This window comes from Phaethon aethereus (genome assembly GCF_964289735.1).
Source record: "Phaethon aethereus genome assembly, chromosome: W".
In the NCBI taxonomy this organism is placed as follows: domain Eukaryota; kingdom Metazoa; phylum Chordata; class Aves; order Phaethontiformes; family Phaethontidae; genus Phaethon; species Phaethon aethereus.
In genome coordinates this window covers 5308731-5336706 of record NC_138581.1, presented here as the reverse complement: position 1 = coordinate 5336706, position 27976 = coordinate 5308731, and the positions used below count along the sequence as shown (strand labels likewise).

The 27976-nt window shown below is 37.4% G+C and overlaps 1 protein-coding gene across 2 annotated transcripts; it reads left to right on the top strand.

The window, feature by feature from the left end:
• Positions 1 to 146: 146 nt before the first annotated feature.
• Positions 147 to 27976, top strand: LOC309415186 (protein ARK2N; the record flags this gene model as incomplete). Of its 2 annotated transcripts, XM_082012628.1 has the most annotated exons (4): positions 147 to 870; positions 19237 to 19419; positions 23425 to 23551; positions 27787 to 27976. In XM_082012628.1, the coding sequence occupies 4 exons, from the start codon at positions 147 to 149 to the stop codon at positions 27974 to 27976; spliced, it is 1224 nt and encodes a 407-aa protein (XP_081868754.1). The 2 variants fall into 2 exon arrangements, with proteins under 2 accessions (XP_081868754.1, XP_081868755.1); XM_082012629.1 differs by lacking the exon at positions 19237 to 19419.

Genomic DNA, 27976 nt, shown 5'->3' with positions numbered 1-27976 from the left:
GGATTGAGAGAGTTATGTGGGTAAACTGTTCTTACTGTTCTGTTCTTGTGCAGGTTGCTGTACTGCTGAGGTCCTTATCTAGTTCACCCAGTCTTCCAGACAGCGTGCTCCATGCTTTGAGACCAGGAGGTCCTTGGTGTTCTGAAATGAAGATGGAGGCAGTGGGAAAAACAGAAGAACTGGTTGATTCGGAAGTTCCACCAAAGACTTCTGAAAAGCAAGAGACTGCTCCTGATGAAGACGGACCTATAGAACTGGAGACACAAACTCAGAAAGACAACGTGCCCACTGCAGCAGACTCTGCGGTGCTCTCTTCAATGCCTTGCTTACTGATGGAACTGAGGCGAGACTCCTCGGAGTCTCAGCTAGCATCTACAGAGAGCGATAAGCCAACGGGTGGTCGAGTTTACGAGAGTGACTCTTCTAATCATTGCATGCTTTCCCCTTCTTCCAGTGGGCATTTGGCTGACTCAGATACATTGTCTTCCACAGAAGAGAATGAGCCTTGTCAAGCTGAAGCTGCTGTAGAGGGAGACTCTTCTGCGGTGTCTGGGGTTGCAGTTGGGAGGAAATCCAGGCGATCCAGGTCCGAAAGTGAAACTTCAACAATGGCTGCCAAGAAAAACCGACAGTCTAGTGATAAGCAGAATGGTCGAGTTACCAAGGTGAAAGGTCATCGAAGCCAAAAGCACAAAGAAAGAATTCGGCTGTTAAGACAGAAACGTGAGGCAGCTGCTCGTAAGAAGTACAACCTGCTGCAGGACAGCAGTACCAGTGATAGTGACCTGACGTGTGACTCGAGCACGAGTTCATCAGATGATGATGAAGAGGTTTCAGGGAGCAGCAAGACAATCACTGCAGAGATACCAGGTAGAGGATGTTTTTTAAACTGAACTGTAACGCATCTGACATCGTTTCTCAGCTGTCATGCTAAATTAAATGAGTGACACTTGAGAAAAACCGGGAGAACTGCAGCTCTGTGTAAATTTGAAGACTGCAGTATATTACCAAGACATGTGCAAATTTTAAAATCTGTTGTGAGGTTTCAGTGCACTTTTGCACACCAACAAAGCCTAGAAATGGTAAATTGGAGGAAGGACTATGTTTGAATTCTGGAATTTTCAGATCTTTTCCTTTGTAAGCCTATATGAACTCCTATCAGTGCTGTCAAATACCATTAGATGGTGATAATCTAATAAATACCTTCTTAAGATAAGTGGCCAGCTTTGCTTTAATATATTAAGACCATAACCCAGCAGCTGTGTTAGAAATAACACGGCATACCTCTTGCCTGTGTTACAGTAAGGCCCTGTTCACTGTTGCACTTGCGCTGCTCTTTCAGCTCTACGTTTCAGTGCATGACAAACCTACTTAGCCTTATTGTAAATTCTTGCAGATTGCAGCTGGTCACCTATTTTAGGACATAAATATGGAATTTGTTTATGCAGGTGCCCAAGCTATATCCACACCTAAATTTTCAACATTTTAGACAAAGCTGTTACCATTTTCCTATGTCATAAGGATCTATAATTTCTATACGTTTAATTTTCTGACACATACGTGTTAAGATTGGAGGCAGCAAATTACAGGGGCCTTCTCATGATTTTATTAGCGAAAGAAAGATTCTTCAAGTTTTTTGTCTGCTGAGTCTTTGTTATTTTATTAGCCCAAGTGCCATGGACAGGATTTTGTGTGAATTATTCTTGCAGCATATTATACCATAGAACCGTCATCATATGGCAATCAAAAATAAAATCACATAAAAATAAACTTTTTGGCTTGCCAATTTTTACTGGGTTACATGCCTTTTTGCCTCTTGTGCTGGAAGACTTTTTGGAGACAAATATCAGCTTACGTAGGGCAAGAACATTTGAAGGAAAACTGCAATAATTAGTCTCAAGTTGCTGAACTAATGTTTGCTAGATTAATTATTTAAGATATTTGCAGCAGATTTTACAAATAACGGTTTTAAGTGACTTGATTATGGTGAATGATTCTGTCACCATGAGAACTGGCATTTTTCCCACATATTGCTAGGAAGCAGGTTGCACAAAGGAAATTAATGTTTATTATTAGAAAGTCTGGGAAAGGCATATCCTCCTATAATTATTGTGTAGTAAACTTCTAATAGAGATCTAAAATTATTTTTACCAATTTAATAGTCAAACTTCTAGCTTTCATATTTTTGTGCCTTTTTATTTACTATATTTACACTTTGCTGGGCAATTAAAGCCTGATTTAAAGCCTGCCGAGGAAGACTATTTCCCTGAGTTTTGGGGCAGGTTCCTCCCCACCCCTAAGAAAACCCAAAACACACACAGTAAATCCCCCAGGTTATGTTCTTTAAGCCATAAAAGTACCTTCTGACCCAGAAAGGCACCACTAGGTATTTTCAGATCTGCCTAGATTTTGGACTTCCATTGCAGAGACCTGAAACCACGCTAGGGTACTTTTTCTGTGTCACTAGACTCTTCTATATTTGAGCTTTTGGTCTTAACTGTGAAAAGGTCCCACTGCAGTGCATGAAAGTACTTGATTATTTAGTGATGATTACACCAAGGCCCAGCTTTACGTGTGATGCAAGATGTGGGAGCGCAAAAACCATCTGAGGAACGATGATGTTTATTTTTATTTCATAGCACTTATCATCTGTTTGATACTAAATTACGTTTAAGACATGAAAACATTTGAGCTGTCCTTTTGGAATTGGGCGCAACACGTACCTGCCACATCGTGGTTTTCCTTTAAGTAGAAACAGCTTTGGTTTGTGGGAAACAGTCTCCAAGTACAAGAGAAAAATATTCTCTGTAGAGATAAGGACAAGGTTGGCCAAAAATGCATCCTGTGCTGCTTGTGGGTTAATGAAACGTTGTGGTCTTAACAGATGCGGTGGAGCTGTGAGTCGGAGTAGGACTCTCAGCACTCTGTCGCAGTGGTAGATTCACATGCCATCTGTGATCCCTCTTCTTGGAACTGGGAAAGTGTTTGACTTTTTTTCTTTTTCTGATGAGAAAGCCATTTCAGTGTGCTTGACATTACACTGTGAATATCCTCAAAATTTAGGGAAAGAACACGTAGTTAGAAAATAAAACAGAATATCAAAAAGCATTACTGGCGATTCAGGCCGTGAGTGTCCTTTGCACACAGTGAAAAGCTAAGAGGTTTAACTGGATACTTGAACTTGAGTGTCAGGAAACTACAGTGCACCTGTCAGAAGGACATAAGTGTGAAAAAACTTTTCCCTTTACTTTTGAAAAAGTCTGCAGACATTGATGCAGAAGAGTTTTACAGGTAGCCTGTGTTCCCCTTAGTCTTACTGTACTTGGACACTTCAGTAACCTAATGTTGGTTACTGCCTAAACATAGCTTATTATTGGGACTGATTTTCAAATGTCTGTCATCTGAAAAACAGTTTTGCCAGCAGAGATGCTCTAAAATTTTTAGTGACAGTTAATTTAATGTGGCCTCCATGTACAAAGGTTGTACATACTCTGGCTCTTCTACCTTCTATGGACACATGTAGAGTTACAGAAGACAGTTTGCTTGTGTGTGGTCTGAAAATTAAAGTGCCACGTTTGAGAATACAGTAGTAGTCTTTCATGTCACGTTACTAAACCTCTTCTATTTTAATAGTGCAGTTATTTTTTTCAAACTATCCACATGACTGGCTCTGAAGTATGTTTGTCTAAATTAGTAAGGTAAGAAAAATGTTCAGCGAAGTACATAATAATGCCATGAACAACTGTAGTGTTATTAGCTTCAGTTTGTGCCTGCACCCAAGTTGTGAAGTGAGCAGTTGTGCAATAGAGAGTCGGTTCTCTCTGCTGAGCTCAAATGTAATGTGGATTAAAATACTGGCAGGCTTGTTTTTCTTCTCTCTCAACAAAGACAAGTAAAGAGTTGAGATCTTACTGGTGATACCTCAGTACAAATATTGTGAGCTCAGTAAGAGCTAAGCAAAATATGATACATTTTTCTGAATATATTATATGGTGTTAATTTATACCTGAAAATACAGGTTCAACCTAAACTTCATAGATGCTACTGAGAATCTTTTCATTGACCTGAGCAGTTAGGGCTCGTTAATTCAGGGAATGCCATGATTTTTTAATTACTGCAGATGAGGAGCATTTTCTTATCTTTTAATGATTGAGCCTCTCTGTTGGCATTTAGGGTTTTACCATTCTTAAACACCAGACAGTATTCACAGCATAAGAGGATGACCTTTGAGTTCTGAAATAGGTTCTGCTAAACCTGCTGCTGTTGACAGTTTTTCCTTTAAACAATTTCAAATTTGACCATGCAAATAAACTGTGAATGAAACTGGCATGAGAGCAAGTCTGGGAATTGATATTTATTTCTGTGTAAACACTTTTCTTTGGAAAAAGGAAGGGACTTTTAAAAATTCAGATACAATATGGAAAAAAATAGACATTTCACCACCATTATGCTTTCTACAGCTCCAAAAAATCTGAATTGAAATAGGGGTGACTCATGTTTTAGGCTTTAAAAAAAACCTGTTAAAAACTTTGAATAGAAAAAGGTGAGGCAGCTCACTTTGTTAAAAAAAAAAAAAAAAAATTTAATACGCAGAAATCTGAAGAGAGGGGCACAGTGTATGTGAGGGACTCTCAGCCAGGTTACTGCCTCCTAAGAATTGTGCATAGACCTCGGATGAAGCATCTCACAAGGAATGAATTTGGTTGAAGTAACTCAGAATGACAATTATTTAAGAACAGGGGAAAAAAACCCCACCCAGTCTGTTAAGAGCGATTTGCAGTAAAATACTCATTTGGAAGTGTCGGGTAGCATAACAACAGGGAGGAATCCACCGTTGTTAATTAGAATGAAGATATCTTCTTAGATTGTTACATTGTCTGATTTCCTAAATTACATCCCTTTGCATTTGGTTGTTATTTGGATACTACTTAATAGATCCCATAAAGAGACAGTATTGGGGAATTTCTTAGGTGCTTTTCTGCATAAATCTTGAAAATAAGATAAAATTCTTGGATTCTGACCCCTTTGTGATTGCAAATTTTTCACCTTTTAAGTTGGTGTAACATCAAAAACTATAGAGCTGTAAGTTTACAGATAGCAAAGGGACCAATTAGATAAATGCTAGCTTTTTGATATAATAAAAATACTTTTTTAGACTTGATTACTTTTTGACACTGAAGGCCACCAGTAAAGAGGAGATTGAACAAGGCTTCTAAGAACTGCAAGGGAAGCATTTGAAGCATTTGCTGCTACTGTAAATTATAAATATACTATGAATGATGCCTTTTAAAAATAGTATTACAGGGTAATAGATATTTCAATACATAGTCTTTTCAGTTTACAGAACAGTTTTATCAGCTTTGACCATGCTAGTTCATTTCTTAGCTTTAAAAGCCTACCTAGATTCTCTCACATATCGCCATCAATAGTTTTTATTTAAATTGCAATTAAAGCTTACTCAACATTATTTAAAGGTGTCTGATCGGAAGCCTATGGGAATCTGAAAGGCTGCTGTTTAGTTACTTGATCTTGTGATGAGATCTCTCACTAAAGATGAATAAACAGAATCATACTGGATGTTCAACACTAGGAGTATATGAATGGAAGGAATATTTTTTTAGAGAGGAAAAAGGCATGGAATATACAAAAGGAACCACATTTTAGGAAAAAGGTACAATTTTACTTAATTACTTTGAGTTAAAATGCAGTTGGAGGGATGTGAATTAGTTGCTTTAAAGGAATTTATTTTTGAGCAGAGGACTGGAATGCTGAATTTCCAGCCTGTGTGATAGGTAAACAGAGGGGAGAGAAGACTTAGAGCAGGGTTTTTAAATGAAGGTTTTTGCCCGTGACAGGTAGCATTGCTGCTGCTCAGAAATAAGACTATAATCCTAGGCTTTGTTTAGCTGTTACTGAAGGACTTATGTATACCTCATTTAAATAGTTCCTAGAAAGAACGTATTGTAAGTAATACTGTAATTTCATGTATACAGTGAAATCCCAATAAAGATTTAGTGCCTTATGTTTTTATTAGTAAATATTTGCTTAGGTTGTGCAATGTTTTCTCTCATTTTTAGGATATTTTCTATTATTGTTAAGCAAGAGGATCACACAAGTTTCATGTTTACATGTTAAATTGTCAGGTTCTATTGCTGCTTTGCGTAGTTTAATGTGGTGCTTGTCTTGTTTTGGAATTAGCTTAGGTAATGTTTGTGTGTTTGGACAGCATGCATACATAGTTTCTTATTCCTCAAAAGATACAGAGCTGCATTTTCTTGGGGTTTTATTGCTTCCTAGAGGATTTCTGAGTGAACTCTAAACTTAAAAATACAGATACCACTGCCTTTTTGTATTGATACGTAGAGTAAGATAATAAGGATGGCCTTCCTTCTCCCTGCTGAAGTTCTTCCTGATAATCCCAAAGCCAGTAATTTTAACCATCTTTTTGATGGATAGAAGGAAGGAGAACAATTTCCTTCCAACTATGCCCTATCTTGTTTTCTGCCTTGGCTAGAAATAATGGTAGCAATGCTGCACAGCCGGTGGCTTGTGCGATGAAGGGCATTGCTTCTAGTTGATGTCAGGTTGATCACTCCTGTGTGCTGTGTGCGTTACCCCTGTGATGTAGCTGTGTCCATCAGACCTAACAGAGTGCTTTCGCCTCATGTTATTAGCATAGCAGTCACATCTTTTCGTGTGTGTTGTGTGTTCTCTTCATTGGTGTTTAGTGTGTTTTCCAAAAAGACCGAGAGTTTTGGGCTTGCCTACTTCAGGTGCTGCAGTCACTATATTGGCCTTTATCTCTGTTACCTTGCATACAATTTTGTCTATGTTTAACAGTCCATTATAAAACAGTTCAAGTATGTAAGTAAAATAAGCATAATTATTCATGTTTATCAGTTAAACAGTAATATTTTTGGATCGCAGCATAACAGAACTAAACATGTTACTGTATAATGTTTTTGACATCTTCAGTTGAATTCAAAACAAATTGCAAGGGAATTGGACTAATTTGGTTTATTTATTTAAAAAAAGACCTTTGTGACAGAATTGTCTGAGAATTCTAGAATAAAAACAATGTTGAAGCCAAAATTTCTATTATAACCTCAGTGAGTGTAAAATGTGATTTTTTTTTTTTTTTTTTTGACGGTGATACTGTTGATTAATGTTTGCTAATTCCTCCCCCATTGTCATATCCAAGGGACACAATTAGAAGAGTTTGTTTTCCTGAGTTAACATGCCTTAATAAACAGTATTATGTTCTTACTTAATGATGTCTTATCAAATGGCCTCAATGTCTTTAAAGCTGGCTTCAGTCGTGCTGGGGGATCTGGAGGAGCGACCAGGGAAATTCCAGGATTGCTTGACAGGGGCACCGTGTGGGATAGGAACTGCATAGGCAATGTCCTGGAAGAGGCCATGAACTGCTTTGCCGAGATGCAGAGGCAGACAGAGGAGAAATTTCGCATGTGGATAGAAAAGCTAACCCGTCTTGACACGGATGAAGAAAGCAAGCAACAACTGGAGCCCAGGGAACCTAAAATTCAACTAGTTGGCCAAAGAATCCCCCCTACCACTCAGTCAGGGGCTATCATACAGACGCCTGATAGCCAAGTACTTCCACAGCAGTCGTTTAATTCTTACGTGGGCTATCAAAATGTCGATGCTACGCTAGAGTTTCCAGCGACTTTTAATAACAATTTTCCACCTATCTTTCCTGAGAATGGGAATATTGCAGAGCCTGATCTGAATCAATCATAACCTTAAAAAAATTGATCTTTGCAATCTTGATGTTACTTTGGATTATGCTAAAAACAAGGTTTGCTTTTCTCTTCCTGTATGTTTGTTTTGTTTTTTCTCTTTTGGGTTTTATTACCATAGTGTTTTTTTTTTAATTTATAGAGAATATATATCTAGTTTTAAAACACCCACAGTTTATCCATGTGCATGTGCCAGCAGACACATACAAACACCTTTAAAGATGTGAGGGGGAGCCACCCTAAGCTTTCATCACCAAACTTGGGAAAATATATCTTAGAATCCTTGTTTAGATACCCCCAAATCAGTAGAGCTATGTTTGCTACAATAGGAGCATTCAGAATGTTCATGCAAATGCTCTTTTTGCATGTTAAAACATTTATATAAGGAAATAAGTTTTGTATTTGAAGATGTAAAGTACCCTAGAGAACCAGATTAGGTACAGACCCATAACATTTCCTTAACTATCTGTTTACTTCCAAGTTTTGCAGCTTGAACATGTCATACATTCATTTTTTTCTTCTTCCTTTTTAGGCAGAGGTAGTAAATAAGCTTACCCTAAAGATTTAGCTATATATAACAAATGTGTGCAACTGATTATTTTTTTGTCTCCCATTTAGTAGTTCATTTCCTGTCCAGAGTTTTTATTAATGTCACTGCTGTGTTGCACATGGCATATTTATGAAAGCAGCTGTCTTCTATTGTGTGCACAAATATGCACATGTATACATATATGTATGTGTTTGGTTTGGGTGGAAATCATCTCCTCTAATTTTAGGTGTCTAGTTTGCTGTTCTGTGGATATCCTTCTGAGGCAATGGGAAGAGATAAGCACCTACAAAGGATACCTCCTGGCAGCATCTTTCTCTTCAATTAGCTGTCTAAACCTCTCTTATAAACAGTTTAGAATAGATAACTTTCGGCTAAAGTGAGGTGAGATGAATCACACCCAGCGGCGTGTGCATGCACGACGCGTGCACACAAAGCACTGCTGCTGCCTTCTGTATATACGATCAAACTGCATCCTCCACGCTGGAATAAAAATAGTCATGTCAGTCCTAAGATAAGCAGCTGTCGGTGGATGGGTTGAGCCTTGGCACAGGGATTTAAAGGAAGGTTTGACAGTCAGATCAGTAAGCACTGTGGTGGTCTGTGAAGGTATGGGTTGCTGGTCTGGGTCAGACAGCAAGAGCTGCTCCTGAACCATGTCTGAATGCCACTGAAATAATTATTTACTTGTGATGGGGAATGCCAGAACATTAGTTTCATTTAAATGATACAATAACTTGCTATTGTGTGGATTTTTTATACTGATAGTTATCCTGAATAGGCAGGCTTGAAACTGTGATGTTTAAAGTAGGAATAATTTAAACTATATATTAGAAATCTCTATTTAATTCTTACTATTATCACTACATACAGGGATTTTTTGGTCACTTCTCCATTAAGGCCTTTCTTCATGTGAAGTAACTTCTCCGTAGCTACCAAAAATGTATATTTATCATCAATTAGAACTTGCTAAAAGTTTTCTAATGCAAATTAAATCAAAATTCTGATAATGAAAATTGAAAGTCTTTGCATAGACATAGTTTAAGTAAACAGAACACTATAGGTCTCCTTTAGCTCTGTTGTTTTGCTTTTTAAGCCACAGTCCCTTTTTCCCCCAATTATTTTAGTGTAATTCTGTTTCTTCCTCTTGGAAGTAACCACTGTATCTTCTGTACATCTGATTTATTTTTTTTCCCTCCCTGAAGTTAGTGGGAGTTTTTCCATCAATTTATATGTGGGTTTGGATCAAACCTGTAGCAGGATCTCAAGAAATGTTTTTTGTTATCAGTATAACAGAGACACCTTTGTTTTAACACTACTTACTTTTTTTTTTTAAAGCATTTTAACATTTAACTTTTTTAAGTATGTGATGCCTCTGTTAAAAAAAAAAAAAAGAGGTTAGAGAGCTGTGTTATCTTCAGAGCAACTGTTTGAAAGACTATGCAGAAGATAATTTTTAAGTACCGGAATAAATTCTTTACAGATCACCTTCATGCATAATTTTGATACAAAGATTTTGATATGAACTTGTAAGAAAAATCCCTCATCTGAAATTGTGTGCATTTTTAACTTGACTATAGGTAAAAGTTAAATGAGTTATTTAATGTTTGATTGCAATTTAATAAACTTGTCCTCATCTGTTTAAAATTTAAGATCCTTCAGGGAAGATTATGTGTTGATGTTAAAAAAAAAAAAATCAGATCCTTCTGGTGTTCATAGATTTGAGAGATATATATATACACACCTTTATGATGATGATGATAAGAGCAGCATATTTTAAAGCATGACAACTTTACAAATCTTCCCATGCATGCATAAACAGCTTTTTTGCTGTGACTGGTTTCTTTTAATGTGTAAGAGTCACTTAACTCAGTATGTCTGTAAGCATGCCCTTAACCTTTTTTATAAAATAATATATATGGAGCAATTAGGTATTTCAAAACAAATTGTGTAAGGAGATCAGCTGAACTTACTTAGCTCTCAGACTGAAACAGACTTTTACGTACTAATCTCATAACTGGATAATAACTTTGTTAGGGATTTAGCCAGCAACATTTCTGCCAACTTTCAATGTCTTGGTTAGGTAATCTTTAAACAAAAAATATAAAAAATACTGAAATCATTCAGTGTATTAAAAATATAAAAATTTTTTTATTTGATTACTACAGGCAAAAATTAAAAATTCTGTAACATTTTTATCCATTACTGTTAATAGTTTTTTTTTTTTTTCAATGCAAGCAGCTGCGAATGTAAAGAACAAGCAGAGGGTTGTAGCAGTTGAGCATACAGACTTTAAAGCTGTATTTTTTCTAGGATAAAATTATTCCAAGGCACCCAGAATACTGAGGGGATAGTTCATATTAGATATAATTTTAACTTAATTTCCTCACAAAAGCTACCTAGTGTTAAGAACACTTGTGCAAGACCAGTGGTTGTAAATGGTTTTGTAAATGGTAAATATTATTTTCTTTGGTCACTCTTTTCACTTGCCTCAAAACTGGAGCCAAATCTGTAGCTGTCATAAATCAGCTCCTTCGAAATGAAAAGTGTGTGTTGATTTACACAGTTGAATATCTGGTCCATTAGCTTGTTTTCCATGTGAAGTGTGTTTCTCCGGGGAACCATGAGGGGAACCCCACCTTTCTGTTGTTCAGGGGTAGTGTAACCTACCTGATGAAGGATTTGGCAGGCTGTGCAATTAAACAGGAGCATCTCTCTTCTTGCTTTGTATTGTGAATTTGAAAGATGCAGAGCACTGAAGAAACCAACCCTCACATACCAATACTAGTGATGAGTCTGTATTTTAAATGTGTGTGTGGTCTCTTTGAGAAAAGAGATTCCTAAGACATAATTTCAGATTATTTTATTTTTCCCTCCTGGAAATATTTTTGCTGCATTATATGACTGCAGTTAAGTTTGTCATGATTTCCATTATAAGCTCTTCTTTTCAAAGGGCTTTTACTAGAAACTTTCAGGGAGTTAAAATTTCTTCAGCTGAAATTTTAACGTAAACTTTAATCTCATCCATTCTGTATGTCATTAAAGCAGTCTGGCCTTATTTATAACTATTTTAAGATTATCAGAAGGAAACTCTTCTACTTTCCAACCCAGAGTTACATTTTGAATGTATGTTTATACTCAACATCTAAACAAATTACTTCAAAACCACCAAATTTAAGAAGTAGAGGAGAAGTTGGTAGTTTTGCACAGATGTGGAAAATCACAGATGATAATTTAGAGTTTCTCTAATTGCCCTAGGATTTATACTTCGAAGTGGAGTAAAGAAAGATTCTAGTTTTCTTTAAAGAATTTTACTTATCTTATGGTTTGAAAGATTAAATGCATCGAGTCAGAGCAGCTGGTGTAAACTGGTGTAATTCCAGGGAGGATGCTGTCAGTTTAAACCCAACTGGCTTATTCCAGTCTCTATATTGCCATTTTTAATAACAAATTATGTTTTCAATCTGGCAGCTGTTTGCATGGGAGTAATCGAACACCCATATGACTGCAGAGTCAGGATTTAGTAGCAGGTGAAACACAGCTACTTTGTTAGCATTTTTTGTGCAAGTGCTAAAGAAATAAGTCTTTATATAAAGGCTCAATTTAAATGTCACTAAATGTCAAACTGACAACTCAGTAAATGAAAAATTAAAGGATCTGCTCCTAGAATTGGACCCTATGTAGGAATCCTTGGAAGTCCTGGGGGTTTAGTGGGTGGTGGATTTGCAGGCTTGGCTGCAGGTTCTTCCCAGGCATTTGTGCTGCTTCCCTCCCTGGCGTGGGGTCTGGTAAGGAAGGTCTATCAGAAATTCCACCCTTCACACATCATTTTATCTGAGGGTTTCACATGCTTCTAACACAACATCTGAATTTTCCGGGTTTATTTAGAAAAAAATTAAGGTCATCTGCAACATAAATGCAAGTAAAGGCAGTGAAACTTTTTATTCAGTGTTTCTATTGCAAAACAAAAAAAACCTGAGCAAGGGCGAGGGGGGAAGAAAGATCTTAAACCTTTTAGATACACTGCTTTTCAGTGTCACTTTTAACAGTATTAAGACAAAATAATTCAGGCAGAAATCTACTTTTTTTTTTTTTAAAGTTCACGGTGTCAGTATTTTTGCAGGATTGTTAGGTTATTTTATATGAGCTGCTAGAGTTAAGACTGGAGGACCAATCTTAACTTCAATGAAACGGGATTATATTTGGCAGTTATTTTACAAATTGAAATGTATTTATTATCACTGATTTCTCTTGTTAATATATTTTGTCTCTTCCTGTGTCCACATACTGTAAATCTTTTTTTTGAGAGTAATATTTCAAGGGCATTAAGAAATTAAATCCTAGCCCTATTAAAACCAGTAGAAAATTTCTACTAATTTCAACGGGGCTAGCATTTCACCTCATTAGAAATTGAACTTATTCTGCAGTTTTTGGTCAGAGAATCCTTCAGCTGACTTTAATGGGAGTCTCTGCCTGGTGAGCATGTGTAAATCAGGCCAGTTGAGTAGATGTTTTTCAAGTAGTCAAGATCTGCACTGTGACCACTGCAGTTACATTTGGAAGAATTAAAAACAAATGCGCTGTGTAATTTGTGTTGTAGAAGCTAAAATATTCAGGCTGATTGATAGAGATGGACAGTACCTTGCAAAACATGAAGCTTGAAACCGGTCTTTCTCACAAATTTGATTAGTCTCATAGTCTTAGATCAGCAAAATGAAGGCACATGGAAAATAGGCTTATTAAGTTAGGAATGATTTCAAGTGCTCTGTTAAATCTCGCAGCCTGATCGAGCAGGGGGTTAGTCTGGATCATCAAAAGTTTTGCATCGAGGCTGTACTGATGGGGAGATGCATCTCTTCCGTGGGGAGATGCAGTTTGTACTTGCAAAAATGTGATGTTTTCTGGAGGGGTGCATACGGGGTCTGTGTTTGCCTGCCTTTTCCTAATGTAAGTTGTAAATACATAAGGAATTTTTTTTTTTAAAACTCTCATAGTTATATAAGAGTAGGATGTGAGGGTTTCCAAAACCCTCCTGATACACTTTTGCAAGTGAAACTGAGGAAGAAATCTGGCTAATATATCTCCCTCCATAATGAATGATTCATTAGGTGGCATCAATGAAAATAAATCCTATGATGAGATATAAAGTGCATGCCACTTCCTGATATTTTTCAATACACAGCCACGTTTCATGTGCCTTTGCTGAACGCACAATGAAAAATACTTTATTACGTCTTTATATATAATTTGGTAAAACAAATCCAAGGTATTTTCTGTCTAGTCATCAAAAAGCCTGAAAGAATGAATGTTCATCAGCAAGACTTGAATTTTTGAAATCTCTTTTGATGTGATATATTAAAAATGATCCAGTCTGAAAACAGATACTTATTTGGTTGTGCTGTTTTAATTTTCTTATTTTATTATTATGGCAACAACAAAAAAAAAAACCACAAAAGCTTTACTGTGTGAAATGAAGGAAAATGTGAGGAAAGTGGATTCATCGATAACTTTTTGTTCACTTTATGATTTTAGAGAGAATGTTGTTACACTACTATTATTTTTTATTGTATTTACAATGTATTCTTTGCCTAACCCTGTAAATTTTGAAATGTAACTACTGTAACTGGAATAAATAAATAAATATAAATAGTAATGGAGTGTTGCATGTTGCTAAACAACATAGAAAAAGGACAGACCTCCTGCCCCTCATCCTACTTTGGGAATTGTTTCAGGGTTCAGCTGGCTTATGCCATTTGAACTGCACATACTTTATGAAACTGCAGTTCTGGATCATGTCTTAAATGATACCAGGTTTGTACCGTTTATCTAAAATGAAACGACTGTCACTTCAGCCTGTAGTCTTGCATCTGAAGCCTTTCTGTATGGATCAAAGTTACTGATGTGTCTACTGTAAAACTGTTTTGGCAAGTCACTTAGGATGAATCCTCTATTTTTTGGCACACAAAATACGATTATTTCAATTACTGGAATGATCATCTGATCTTAAAATTTATATAGGTATTAAAGTCCATTCTGTGTTTTGTTAATCTTGAACTAAATGGAGTTATCTCTTAAATTTGTGTCAAGTGTAAATGAAGGTCGTCTTAACTCTTTTATTATTTTAAAACATCTCAGTATTCTCTTTTGTTACATAAAAATAAATGCAATTTAGTCTAGAGTACTGAGATTGAGACAAAGCAGTGCCTGTATTCACAGTGCAGATGCAGAGGTGGAGCTGAAAGAAGCCGTATCTCCTTGGGCTTGCGAGTACCTGGGTGCCTCTCTCAGTTGTCTTTTTAGATTTTGCATGTTTCACGAAAGCATTCCTAAACACTATTTTTAAACTCCTCAATAATTTAGCAGTTAAAAATAGCTCTGTAATTTGAGAGGAGTGTTGTCTTCAGCAAAGCTGAGCTCCTCTGCTTGTTAGCCTTAAGCAAGCTGCAAATCTCTGCTTGCCTCAGTTTCCCCCATAGTAATAAGGAGGTTAATAACCACCTCAGAGCTCTATGAGAACTACTAATGGAAAGCTTTTTGTAAGAATAAAGTGCTGTAATTATTATTGCTATTATTATTGTACCTGCTCTGTGTGTTTTAAAGCTTAGGGTGATCATCACACCTAAATAAGGCTCCATGTCTCTTCATTGCAAAGACACTGATGACTGCAGAGGGCAATTCAGACTACCAAAATTAGGCTTTTAATTTTCAAATTACTTCAATCGGGATAGTCCTCTGGAGATTTCAGTCTTTTTCCACTACTTGTAGAGAAAATACAGCAAAGTTTAAATCCCATCCCTAAGGCTGGCGTTCATTTTGCTGAACTTCAGCAGTGTAAAAGTTAAGTGCCTTGTCTAAGGTGGTTGTCTAAGCTGCTCCTGTTTACCGGGAAATGGGGGGAGATGATGAAGCTCCAGGCTGAGATTACTTGACCCTGAAGTTCCTCTCTCTGGCTACAGCAGGGGGGAGTTAGGTGATGAGCTTGGAACTACATGCCTAAATTTAAACAAGCTAAAGAGAAATGGTGACTTAAAGGACTAAATTCCCCATTCAGGTTCTGCTAGCTAACCTCTTTTGTTTCCTGTGATAAAGTACTGCTGTGCATTGATACACAGCTGTCTCAGCACAAAGGTACGGAGCTTCTTATAAGATCGCTGCTTTTAACCTACAGCTGAAATTTTACGGTTGATTCCTCCTTTTTGCTTGTGCTGCCATTAGAATGAATCGAGGGATAATAGGAGTGTTGGTCTTACAGCACAGTGTAGACCGCTGAATGTTGAGATGTGGCTCAATGAAAAGTGTGAGAGTGGCTAGCAAATAAGAAATCGCTGAATTCTCTATTGGAAGCTTAAAATAAAAATTGATATGTGTAGACCTTGATTTTTGTGCATGTGGCTTCCGATTCAGTTGTCCTGAGTGGAATTAGTTTTGATGAGCTCTGTAAATAAAGGGAGAATTGGACACTTGGAAATGCTGTCCCCATGATGACCTCTGCCTCTGAACTAAAAAAAAAAAACAAAAAACTGAAACAAAACTCCAGCCTTTCCCTCCCCCTTTTAACATTAAATGTCAACAGCTGTATTTTGCTGCTGGTACTTATTAACTTTCAGCCTTGTCTTTTTCAAGCATTTATTGCTTTAAAAATGAATTAAAGCTTATCACCAGGGAAATGTAAGTCTTCCAGCTACCTCTGCTTCTCAAAAGATGTGATTTTTTTCTTAAATAGATGGTTTAAATTACTGACCAGAGAACCTCCTAATTGTGCTACATTAAATTTTGATTCTGGCATGGTTTGCTTTGGTGTCTGTTTTTCTATCTGTTGAAATCCTGTTGCAGTCAGTAATTATGAGGAGTGGCTCTGCTGTAAAGAAAAGATGATAAGTTACAACTATGGTTGTAGTTAATCCTTTTACCCTTTCAGACTGAAAGCATTTTTTCAGTTCTTATTTCCTAGGTGAAGCCAGTTGTCCTTATTTCTTAGTACTACACATTCACTTTGCATCACATCATCGGATGATCACGTAGTTGGCTGGGGAATTATTATTTATTTCCAAATTTAACCCCTCCTGTCCCATCCTCGTAGCATTAAAAAGGAAACGAGCTTTGGGGAATGGAGGCTTTTTAGAGGGTTTTTTTAATATGCCTTCACTGCAACTTTCACCTAGTTGTAGTTGTCTACAACATATATTGGATGTTTTGTTTTTAAAGACACATAGGGTTTTATTGCTTATTTATTCTTCTATACATGCTGGGAATCCTCAGATTTGTTGCAGCTTAGTGGCTGTTGTCTTGGCCTCGTTGGTCATTTACTGGTGATAGGTGTGGATAAACCTGGTGTCAGGGGCCTTTCGTTTCCTAATCTGATCCTGGAAGGCAAGGCTGAGAAAAGCAAAAATGGATCTCTGCTGTGATTGCTTTGTAAATAGGCAGCTGCTTGTTTCCAGATTGTTAAATTAGTGGCTATTACACTGACAAATATAATTACAGTATGTAAATTACATTAAAAATATTTTTGTCTGTTTGATGTATACTAAATTTAAGCTAAGTTATAAGGTGTGCTGTTTGGAAGTGTGGAAGATACAAGAGTGGAGCTACAGATAACAAGTTTATGCTTGTATTTCCTACTGATGAAGACTTTCACACAAGTTATTTCTATGGGTAGGTGATGAGAATATCACTCTGCATGTATATACATTTATTATACATTTTTGCATGATTATACATGTAGGAGTGGTACAATTTTGACTTGAGACTATTGGTGCCTTTTGTCCAAATATAATTTTAGTTGTATAGACACGTCTATCTGAAATCAAATTTCGCTTCTGCTTTTGGAGATCTTAGTAAGAAGTGAGAGAAACAAAGACCTGAAGGAACAGTACATAGCTCCTGAAATTTTAGATAACCTGAAAAAATGGTCAAACAGTCAATATTGTACTTGACCCTCGTATCTTCTGCACTCGACTGTTTATTTTTATAGATCACATTATATATGTTCACGCTGAACTCTGATGATAAGACTGAAAGAAAACATGCCTCTCGTGATTCAGTCCAGTTGTAACTTTGGCATGTAATTTAATCATCGGCTTTCACAAATAATTAACTGAACATCAGCCAGCTTAATTTTGAACTTGGTATTCCATTATTTTGTAATTGCCTTTTAAAAAGACAAAGTTTGCCTTTCAGTTAATTACCAGGACTTCTTTTCCAGTCATAATCATCAGCGTGTCATGTTGCGAACAGTTTGGTCTTTAATACATCGGCATTTAACTACCCATTTATTTTTGTCGGGTCTGTTTTAAGTTTGTACTATAACATTGTTTCATGAAATTGTTGTTTTGGAGGCAGGTGTGATCAGAAATATTTTGTGAATTTCTTCATACCTTGTTGCAAAACTGATCTTTAGTATGACTTAAGCAATATGATCGATCTTTAATGAAGTGTGTTGCTAATCACAAAATAGGCGTTCCTTAAAATAGTGGGTTGAATTATGTTTCAGGGACCAAGTTACCAAAAAAACCCTACAAAACCAAAAAAAGCAACCCTAAAAACAGCTTTTCAGAGAACTAAATTTGAAACTTTTAGTTCATTACGTTCTGTCTTCAACAGCCACTTAACACTCCTAGAAGAAAACAGTCTTTCCTGAAAAGTCTTTTCATTTTATTCTTTGTGACTTTTAAAAATTTCTTTAGCCATTTTGTAATTCTGAAGGTCTTGTCTTCCTAAACACATCACTAGTTTATGTTTATTCTATATTATCCCATACAAATTATACCCTCTGTGTATCATACCCATAACAAAAAAGTCCTGCAGACACTCAGCTGCCAGAACTTGTAGTTAAATAATTGCAGTAGCAAAGCTGCTGAGCTTTGACCCAACCTCTTCGTCTATGTTATATTCATTTTTGTAGATGAGGTCTTGGCCCAAAGAAAGTTTTGATTCTCTCATTTGGGGAGTGGGAACTCCAACCACTTTCATCCACTCCGAGTCAATAAGCTGTAGTTGAGACGAGGCATTTGAGTTAAAATGTGCATCCTTTCAGAACTACAGTGTTTATCCATTCTCTCTTTGCTTCCCCATTAATCCCTGTCTTGAATTTGACTTTTTTCTGAGCCTCTTTTGTTTCTAGCATGCTTTCCAATTATAAGTGATTGTCATTAAAATAGTCCATCCTAACAAAACCGACCAAAAATAGCTTTTTGTTACTTCTCAATAGAATAGATTTCGGAATCATGTAAGCAATTTTCTCTCCCTCTTTTCCCCGTCACTTTGGTGGCCAAAGATGCATATGGTAATCATATTGAACTAAAAGCATATTTATTGCTGCACATTATAGTTTTGTTTCTTGTTATTCTTGGTCTTAAAAAAACAATGCCAAAAAACATTGACATTTTGAAAAATTCCCCTGTCCTTGACAGGTAAATGTTATGTAAGGAAAGTTGCCTAATGTTAAATTTATTGTCACTGGATCAGGTATATCAGAAAGTTAGTTTTATTCAATCAACCCTAAAGTAATGTAAGCTGTCACTTGAATTTTGTAAAATTCTCTAGTTAAATACCTTGTCTTGCCAAATTTAATGTCCTGTAACTTAATATTTTTTATTTTAAACTGAAGGTTTTATTCTTTTATGATTGTAAATGTAATGTCATCAGATATGGAGGTGTTTATTTGTTAATGTGAAAGTAATACACAAATAACCGATACATTGATAAACGTGTTTTTCTTACATTTGTGTTTTCTGTGTATGCAAAGGTTAAAATGTCTGTGATCTCAGTGTTCATTAACTGACGTTTAATAATTCATATAATCTATAGTTTTTTAAGAGCTTCATATAGGAGATTGCATTAATCCTTAAACAATTTATTTGTACTTTTAAAGGTGTCTTTCACAGTATGCTGACTTCTGATACATGTTGCTTTTCTCTCCTTCTGCAGATGGACCTCCAGTTGTAGCTCATTATGATATATCAGACACAAATTCAGACCCAGAAGTGGTAAATGTGGACAATCTGTTGGCAGCTGCCGTAGTTCAAGAGCACAGTAATTCTTTAGGAAACCAAGACTCGGGATCTACCTGGAGAACCAGAGGGCTGCTAGATGAACTGAGTGCTGAAACAGGTTTGTTTAAATTCTCTTCCTCTGACATTTGTTCCAGCACCTCAGCTGGTGTCTTCTCACTTTCTTGCTTTCAGTATTTTTGTAGTTTATACAGCTTTTAAAAGCTCCTTGTGTGGATTTTGCAACAAAACAATATAGGTGCTTATTAAAATGCCTGACATTTATTCCAAAATAGAGCTGATAAAAATTGACAAAGATTCCTGCAATGTATTTTTTGACACTAATTTTCTTAATTATTTGTTGTCCTCCTTTTCTCTCTAATTACTTCTTGGAACTTAGTTCTGGGGTTTTGGTGGTGTTTTTCTTTTAAATGAAAGTGACCTGAGCTTGTTACTGAGTGGTCGATTATGATGACCCATGCCACCAGCTAGTAAACCGATCATAATCTCATTTGAAGTATTGTAATTGTCTGTGTATGTCTTTTTTGTCTCTTTTGTTTGTCTCTATTTCTTTAAAACACAAGCATTAATTATTCCCATATTCCATCTGCATTTCTAACATACCTTAGAAAATTGGACAGACCAGCATCAGAGAAAGAAGAAGGGTGAAAAGGTGCTGGTAAGTGGGCTTAGCATCAAGAGACAGCACAGAAATTTCTTCAAGAAAGCAAGAGCAGGAATACTGTGGAAGAATTCAGAAAAGTTCATGTAGCTCATAAAAATTGTTCAGCTTCGCTGAGTGCTTGCAGCTCTTCACTAACAAGAGAGTTAAACAACCACGTGAAATCCTACTGTGTTTTGGATGCAGAGAGCTAACAGGGAATATTTCCTATCAACTTCATCCCATAGCCTTGTATGCCAACATACTGCCTTCCTTTCCACTCATTTTTTTTAATACCCATGTTAAGATTTTTAGCTGCGTAAGACATGGAGTCCTGCTTGCAGTAATGGAGCAGGGCAGCTTTTTGTTTCATGCTGTGTTTTCCAGATTAAGCCTGACAGCGGGCACCTACATTGGAAGTGTCCTGGTAGCTCTGAGCTACTTTTCAATGTCTATAAGGCTTAAAGAAATAGAAGTATGTGGCAGATTTTGAAAGAAATGTTCCATTATTGTATAGTGGACAAGTCCATTATTTGAATATGAGACTCTCAGCTGCATTATTTTCACTGTGGTCTGGGGCTGGATGTTGTTCCAGCCTTTTTGAAGCTAGTGTTTTCCAAGCTCTCCGGTATTGTTTGCAGGATAGCAGCTGACTGATAGTTAGCTATTTAACCCCTAACAAGCCCACTCCTTTATGAAGTGATTTATTAAACAAATAGAACAACTGAAAATAACTTTATTATATAGCACTAATGGATTGGTACTGCAAAGGAGTGTAAGGAAATAAAAAACGATGTTTCTTACCAAGCTTTCTTCCACTTCCCGCTTATGAGTACAGTGCTGCGATGCAGGTAGAAATTTGTCTTCCTTCCTCCACCTATATCCTAGGGGACGTGTGAGGAAGAGGCTGCCAGGTAAAAGAAAACTAGAAAACTCCAAGAAAGTTCTTCATCCCTGACCCTATGGGAATGTGTCCAGACAAATTTGCTCCTGGTGCTACAGCCATTTCAACGTTTGGAAGGATGAATCTCATTTTCTTCCTGCATACACCTTGCCCCAGAGCCCTGTAGCCTCCATACACCTTTGACTGCACATTTGTCAGTACTGGGCTTTTCTTACCATGTCTGGGATTGCACATTTGGAAAGTAGAATTTTCAAATCTGATATCTTGTTCCCAAATTTAATCTTCAGCCTGTATCTAGTTTTACAGACATTAAATGATGTGTTCCCATGGGAAAATAACAACATAAGCTTTATCTGAGTGAAAAATCTTATTAGGACACACTATCACATCTTTGTGCATGGGCAAATATTTTGGGCTGTTTTGCAAGCCCTTTTGTTTGTAGGGCAAACAAAACATCTGCTTTGGGCGTCATCCTAATGTTAGTGCAAAGAAGTTAACAGCATAAGCATGTTATTAGGCATGAAATTTGTATGGCCAGAGGCTATAAATCTATCTGTATGCTATAATCCTGATTTACACTTAGCTACTGTTGCAATATTTACTCTGCTAATCACGGTTTCTCTACTGCTAATCACCTTTTTGTTGTCTGAACTTAAGCTATGGTAATATATAAAAGCTCTTTTGGTGCTCCCGTTTCTTCTGGAGATTTATGTTGGGGCTAAAGCTGTCTGCTTTGCCCCGCTGCCAGACATTACCCTGTCTAGTAAAGGGTGCAGAGTGGCAGTACCTCATTAATACAACATATTAAGGCAGGTCGATATCCATACCAGTGTGCATGAATCGGTGCCCAAGGACTATGTTGCTGTTGTGCTGCCTGTGCTGTAGCAGCAACGACGTTCAGCAGCGGGGCGATGCGAGTCATTGGGGTGGTGATCCGGTAAAGCTCCCGGTTTGCATCGCCAGCACGTGAATCAAAGCCTCTGAGTGCTTCCATTTCATGTTTCACGGTGTGCCCAGCCACTTCTATTAAAGAAACATCTGTGACCCATTTTGGGACTTTGTGGCGGTCAGTGATATTTGCCAAGAAACGTTCAACTGAACTGTAGTGTTAGGAAAAGACTGCCTGGGCTATTAATTCATTTTAAGTTCAGCTGACAAATCTTTTTTTGTCTTGTGAGGTGGAAGCTCCTCCTTCAGATACATGGCAGCACACAGGTTTCCTTCCCTTGCTAACCCTGATCGGATGTTGCACTAAGGGTCTTTGCTTTCCAAAAACTGAACATACAGTATGGTCTCTGCCCCTCTACTTGCTTGCATCTTTTCCAAGTACTTGAAGCAGTCATTAGAAGGTTTCCCTGGCACTTGTTTTAATTTCTTCTGTCTGTGTCCTCTTGATCTACCCGGGGGTATAATCAGTTCTGCATGTTCGCACACCTTTGAAATTTGGTGGATCGTTACTGCATCCTCCTTCTCTCATCTCTTCAGAGATGTCCAGTCAAACTAGATATACCTAATTTGTTAATCTAATCTCAAATGTCCTGCTTGACAAATGATTCTTCCTCTGTGTAATACAGCTGAGTGAGTGGTTTCCGAGAAGTAGGTAGTCTTGTCTGCTTCAGGGCTGCCCAGCATCCACCAGGTTACTGCTAAAGACAGACAGTAGAAGTAATTTTTTTTTTTAGAGGAGGAAAAGAAAGTAGAAGTTATCTTCTTTATTGAAATCTTACTTGTTTTTAATTGAATTTTTAAATAATTTATTTTTTGCAAAACAAATAATTATTTTGGCTGTTTTGTGTTTTCCATGCAAATGTGATTTAATATGTCACGACACGGCTTCACTAATTGTGGTGAAGGACCTTCTTTGCAGAAAAGGCAAAACCTGCCACGCTTATTGTATTTAGAGAGGACTTTCGTTTGACTGGATAGCATTGAGGAACTGTAATAAAAAAACAACACTTACGGAACTTATGAAAAACAGATTTTTTTTTTTTTTTTCAAGCATTTGTAATAGTGTTAAAGCAGACATGTGAACCAACGCAACCAGAAACTGATGGGTTTGTTGTTTTTTCCACTGACAACCTTCCCCTGTTTTTTTGGGGGGAAAAAAAAAAATCATTTTCCTTGGTGTGCGTGATGTTTCTGTCTGGCCTATAGGCTTTGTTTGCCACAGTATCACCGAGTTTGATTTATTGACAGTAGATTGTTATGTTTCTCTATTTCAAAGAGATTTAGGCACAGTCTAACTCTTAGCATTGTGGTAATATAACAGCTAGAAAGCCTAATTACATCAAATGCTCCTGATGCAATAGTCGGGCTTTGTTCACACTGGTGTCATAACACCATCACTAGAGCTACTGAGACTGGATAAATCATAGGTCATCAAGGTCATCCTGTATCAGGTGATGAACTGAAAGTTGGACGACTTGATCTAACAAGATTTTCCAATTTCAGTGTTTCAGTCTTTTTTTTTTTTTGCTAGCTTGGGAAATTCCTTTTCCAGCTGATTTCTGAGTTGTGTAAGCTGTTAAACATTGGCTGTGTTTGCATTTTCCCATCTATAGGTCATTTGGATCCAGGCTTCCTTGCAAGTGACAAAACCTCGTCTGGAAATGCCCAGATCAATGAAGAAATTAATATCGCCTCTTCTGATAGCGAAGTAGAGATTGTTGGAGTTCAGGAACATGCCAGGTATGAATTCCTTTTTTCTTGCTTTTTCCACTTCTAATGTTTCGTTCATTTTATCAGAATATCTGTATTGCCAAAATTAATAAAGAAAAAACTACTGACTTCCGCTTCTGTAGTTATCCATCCATGACTGATGCCCGAAAAATAGCAAATGTTGCACTTGTTTTTTCTATTCTGCTGGTCACGGTGATAGCAGAATGTGTTTTTCTTTAGAATATTATCAACTTCATATGTATTCAGATTAAGTTTGTGATTCGATATCAGACTGTTGTGGTTTAACCCCAGCCAGCAACTAAGCACCACGCAGCTGCTTGCTCACTCACCCCACGATGGCATGGGGAGAGAATCGAAAGAGTAAAAGTGAGAAAACTCATGGGCTGAGATAAAACTGGTTTAATAGGTAAACCAAAAGCCACCTATGCAAGCAAAGCAAAACAAGGGATTCATTCCCCACTCCCCATGGGCAGGCAGGGCTTCAGCCATCTCCAGGGAAGCAGGGCTCCATCACGTGTAACGGTCACTCGGGAAGACAAACGCCATCACTCCGAACGTCTCCCTCTTCGTTCTTCTTCCCCCAGCTTTATATGCTGAGTGTGATGTCATATGGTATGGAATATCCCTTTGGTCAGTTGGGGTCAGCTATCCTGGCTGTGTCCCCTCCCAGCTTCCCATGCACCCCCAGCCTGCTCGCTGGTGGGTGGTGTGAGGAGCAGAAAAGGTCTTGGTGTTGTGTAAGCACTGCTCAGCAGTAACAAAAACTTCTCTATATTATCAACACTGTTTTCAGCACAAAACCAAAACACAGCCCCACACTAGCTATAACTATGAAGAAAATTAACTCTATCCCAGCCAAAACCAGCACATAAACATTAACAGGCAAAACATATGTCGTATTAAAATACCAAATATTGAGATACCAAATTTATATACATCAGGAACCATTGTTAGGAATTCAGATTTTAAGGGCATAGTCTGAATATGCAAATACATAAACAAAAATATTTATGTGGGTTCTTGTTTCCTTTCAAAATACTCACTTTAAGCTTAATCAGCTTCTAATTTATATAATTAATCATTAGTTCTAAAAATACTATCAACTTTTTAATGGCTAATGTCATAAGCTAGCCCTTTTAGATTAAAATCCGGCTCCTTATGAATCTTGGTTTTATTTCAAGATACAAGAGAGTTCAAACCCCCGAAGTAGATGAAGGTAAGGAAGCCAGAGGTTTCTCTCAAGCTCAGATAGTCGAGCTGTGCTTCAGCTGTTATTCTGGGTAGGCGTTTTTTGATGTTACTCTTCATCTTTAGTCTATGATCTTTCCTTGGCTTAAGGTAATATGAAGCAGTTGAACAAGACCAGCATTTTTCTATAGTATAGAGTGTTAATTTGATGGAATAAAAGCGAGTTATAACAGTATGCAGACAAGCTCTTTCTAAAACTAGTCTGCTGCTTGGAGAATGCTTGGAGGTGGAAAAGGGGTGTGAGGGACAAGGAACAGAGCTGTTCCTCATTGTCCCTTCACCACATCTTTCTTGAGGAAAGGCAGAAGGAAGGTGTACAGGACCCAGTTTCCCAGGCAGGAAACTACAGACAGTGTGGGCACAGTCCAGTGCAATTGGATGTGAAAAAAGGAAATTTTAAGTTGCTTAAGGAAGAGAGATTTAGTCTTTGCTTTTAGAACAGTGGAAGTCCCTGCAGGGCTAACTCTTTTGGACGATATTAATTCCTTAGGAAATAGCTCTCCTGGCTGTTTATCCGGCAGACCCAGGGCTTAGAGGATCTTTGTCCTAATGATAAGCAGCGTGGACTTGTCCTCCACTACTAGTTCGTGTAAATCTGTCTAGTGCTATGTACACACAACCCTGCTGCTCGAGGTCCCCTGTTCAAAAGCTTTCCATGCCACTTGCTTCAATAATAGTTACCATGTACAAGAATGGAAATGTTGAGCAAATGTAGAGTTGCTATATAAAGTCAGTTTATCTGCCGTCTCCTGAACACTAGTTCTTACTGGCTCCGTTGAATACTCACACATTTCAGTTGTTCGAATCCTATTTAGAATTTTATTTCTTCTGCAGGTCTAGGCTTGCAGTTATGAAGTATTGATGGGCTTCTGACAGGGTTGTCGTTTGGAAAAGGTTTAGGTTTTTGATGAGTGTTTTTTTGCATGCTTAGTTAGTATGGTGTTTGGATTCAGTTCTTTTGCTCACACTGTTTATCGTGATGCATATTCCATGTCGTCGTTGGACTGGCGTGAGTCGTGAAACCCTAGAGTTCGTCCATCATCTCTAGTTTTTCAGAATGCTAGTGAATTGGTGGTGTTTCTCATCATTGGAATATTACTTGGCATCTCCTTAGGACACCAAGTCATGTTTTTCGGTTTGTTTAATTTTTGTCCAATAGATTTTTTTTTTTATTATGCATGTATATAAAACAGTCTTCCTCTGTTTTTTCCTAGGTTGTTTTTTTTCCCCCTCCTTTTTTAGTTACCTTTACTTGGTATCTTCCCTTAGCTACAGATTGGAAAGCATGTTCCCTAAGCTAATGTTTGATTGACCGTTTTGCTATTGGCTGCTTGTGTGACTCATCTGAGGATAAGCACTTTTATTTTTGCAAGGTATCATTTTTATGAGATAATTTATAGCTTGCTTTTTTGTCATCTTTAGGGAGAAAATGTAGTATTAGCTTTGCCTGAGCATTGAGGACTGTTCTGTGCAGAATGATGGACCGTAGTCCCCGAGACTGAACATAGTATTTAGTTTTCTTTGGCTATGATCTTTTCTTGTCAGTTATGCTTAAAAATATTTCTTCTTAAAAGAAAATTTAAAAAAAATAATCCCCTAGATTTGTTAGAGTTCCAGTCTCTTACTACTAATTCTTTGTAGATATGTACTTTAAGTAGGTATTTTTAAGACTGAAGAAGTAATAAAAAAGTCATTCTGAACATCACATCCAAAACTAAATAGCATACCTGAGAGGAAATGAGACATTTATGTTCAGAGAAGTTAGAGCTCAGAGAAGATTTTTCATTCTATTTCATGAAACTCTAACCAGAGCCAGGAGAGATGAGCGTAACCTAAGTAGTTCTGGAGAAAATAAATTGCGCTACCGTAAATTAGAACAGATAAAATGTAAATGTCAGGGATATTTGACCGGTGCAGAAAAGCTGGGTTCCTGAAATACAGTACATGTGCCTTCACAAAGAAAAGGGAAAGGGCTGCCCCAGCAGCCGAACATAGCCTGCGTACGTACGCAGCCAGGAGCAGCTACAGCCACCACCAGTGCTTAGAAGAGCAAAATGGTTTTTGGAGCACTAGCTATAAAGTTTTTCTAGCACTTCTTTAAGATTTGCATCTGGAAATGGAGTGACCATCTTAAAGACTTCAGTAAATTCCTGTCACCGCATGTAACAAAATTAGTCTATCTTTTTTTCCCCAGTTATTATTAGCCTGTACTTAAATTGTCACATATCTATTATGAATATAATAGGTAAAAATTCTGTGCAAATAAGTAGATCTGTACCTCACTTCAGCAAGGCACTTGAGTGTGTGCTTATCTTTAAATACGTGATTTATTCTCATTGACTGTAATCACTGAAGGCTTAAATGTTTTACTGAAGTGGGGCTGTCCTGTTATCAGTAAGCATTTCCCAGCATGTTTGTAAATTTTAGTTAAAGACATAAAGAAGACCAAAGAAAAATCAAGTGTAATGGCTGTAATACGTAATTGCAAGATGTCTCTTGTAATTATTGTAATGAAAGTATCATTACGTCCTTGTTTTTAACATGATTTTAATTTCATATAGAAAGATAGCTTTTCTCTTTTTCTCATCAAGCCTCACTTAAATTGTCTTCTCTTTTTAAAAGTCCAGTGGGTAAAAGTGCTAGCAGGAGACTGTGCTTCTGAATAATGCATGGTACTACACATGATGGGGCAGACTTCTTCAAGATCCTTGGGATCTAGGGATACGTGCATAAAAACGCACACATTTTACACCCACTGGCAGAATTCAGTTCTTAAAAATAATTGAATCCCCACCACAACCCCCAAGTTTAAACATAAGTTTAGTCTCGGCTTTGGTACTGGGTATTTCATGGACTCTACAGATGGAAAATCCATGAGGGCATTTTGGAGAGGGACATGTTAACAAGATGGCTGAGTGATAAACCACAGCAGCTGAGAGTCTTGTGCCTGAATTCAATAGTAGCTTTAATCCTCTGTGTTTTTTGCCTCGCTGCAGGTGCGTGCATCCCAGGGGAGGTGTGATTCAGAGTGTGTCTTCCTGGAAGCATGGCTCCGGCTCACAGTACATTAACACTCAGCAAACACAATCATGGACAGCTGTGACTCCCCAGCAGAATTGGTCTTCGCCCCCAGAAGTAGTAGACCTCACTTTGGATGAGGATACCAGACGCAAATATCTACTGTAA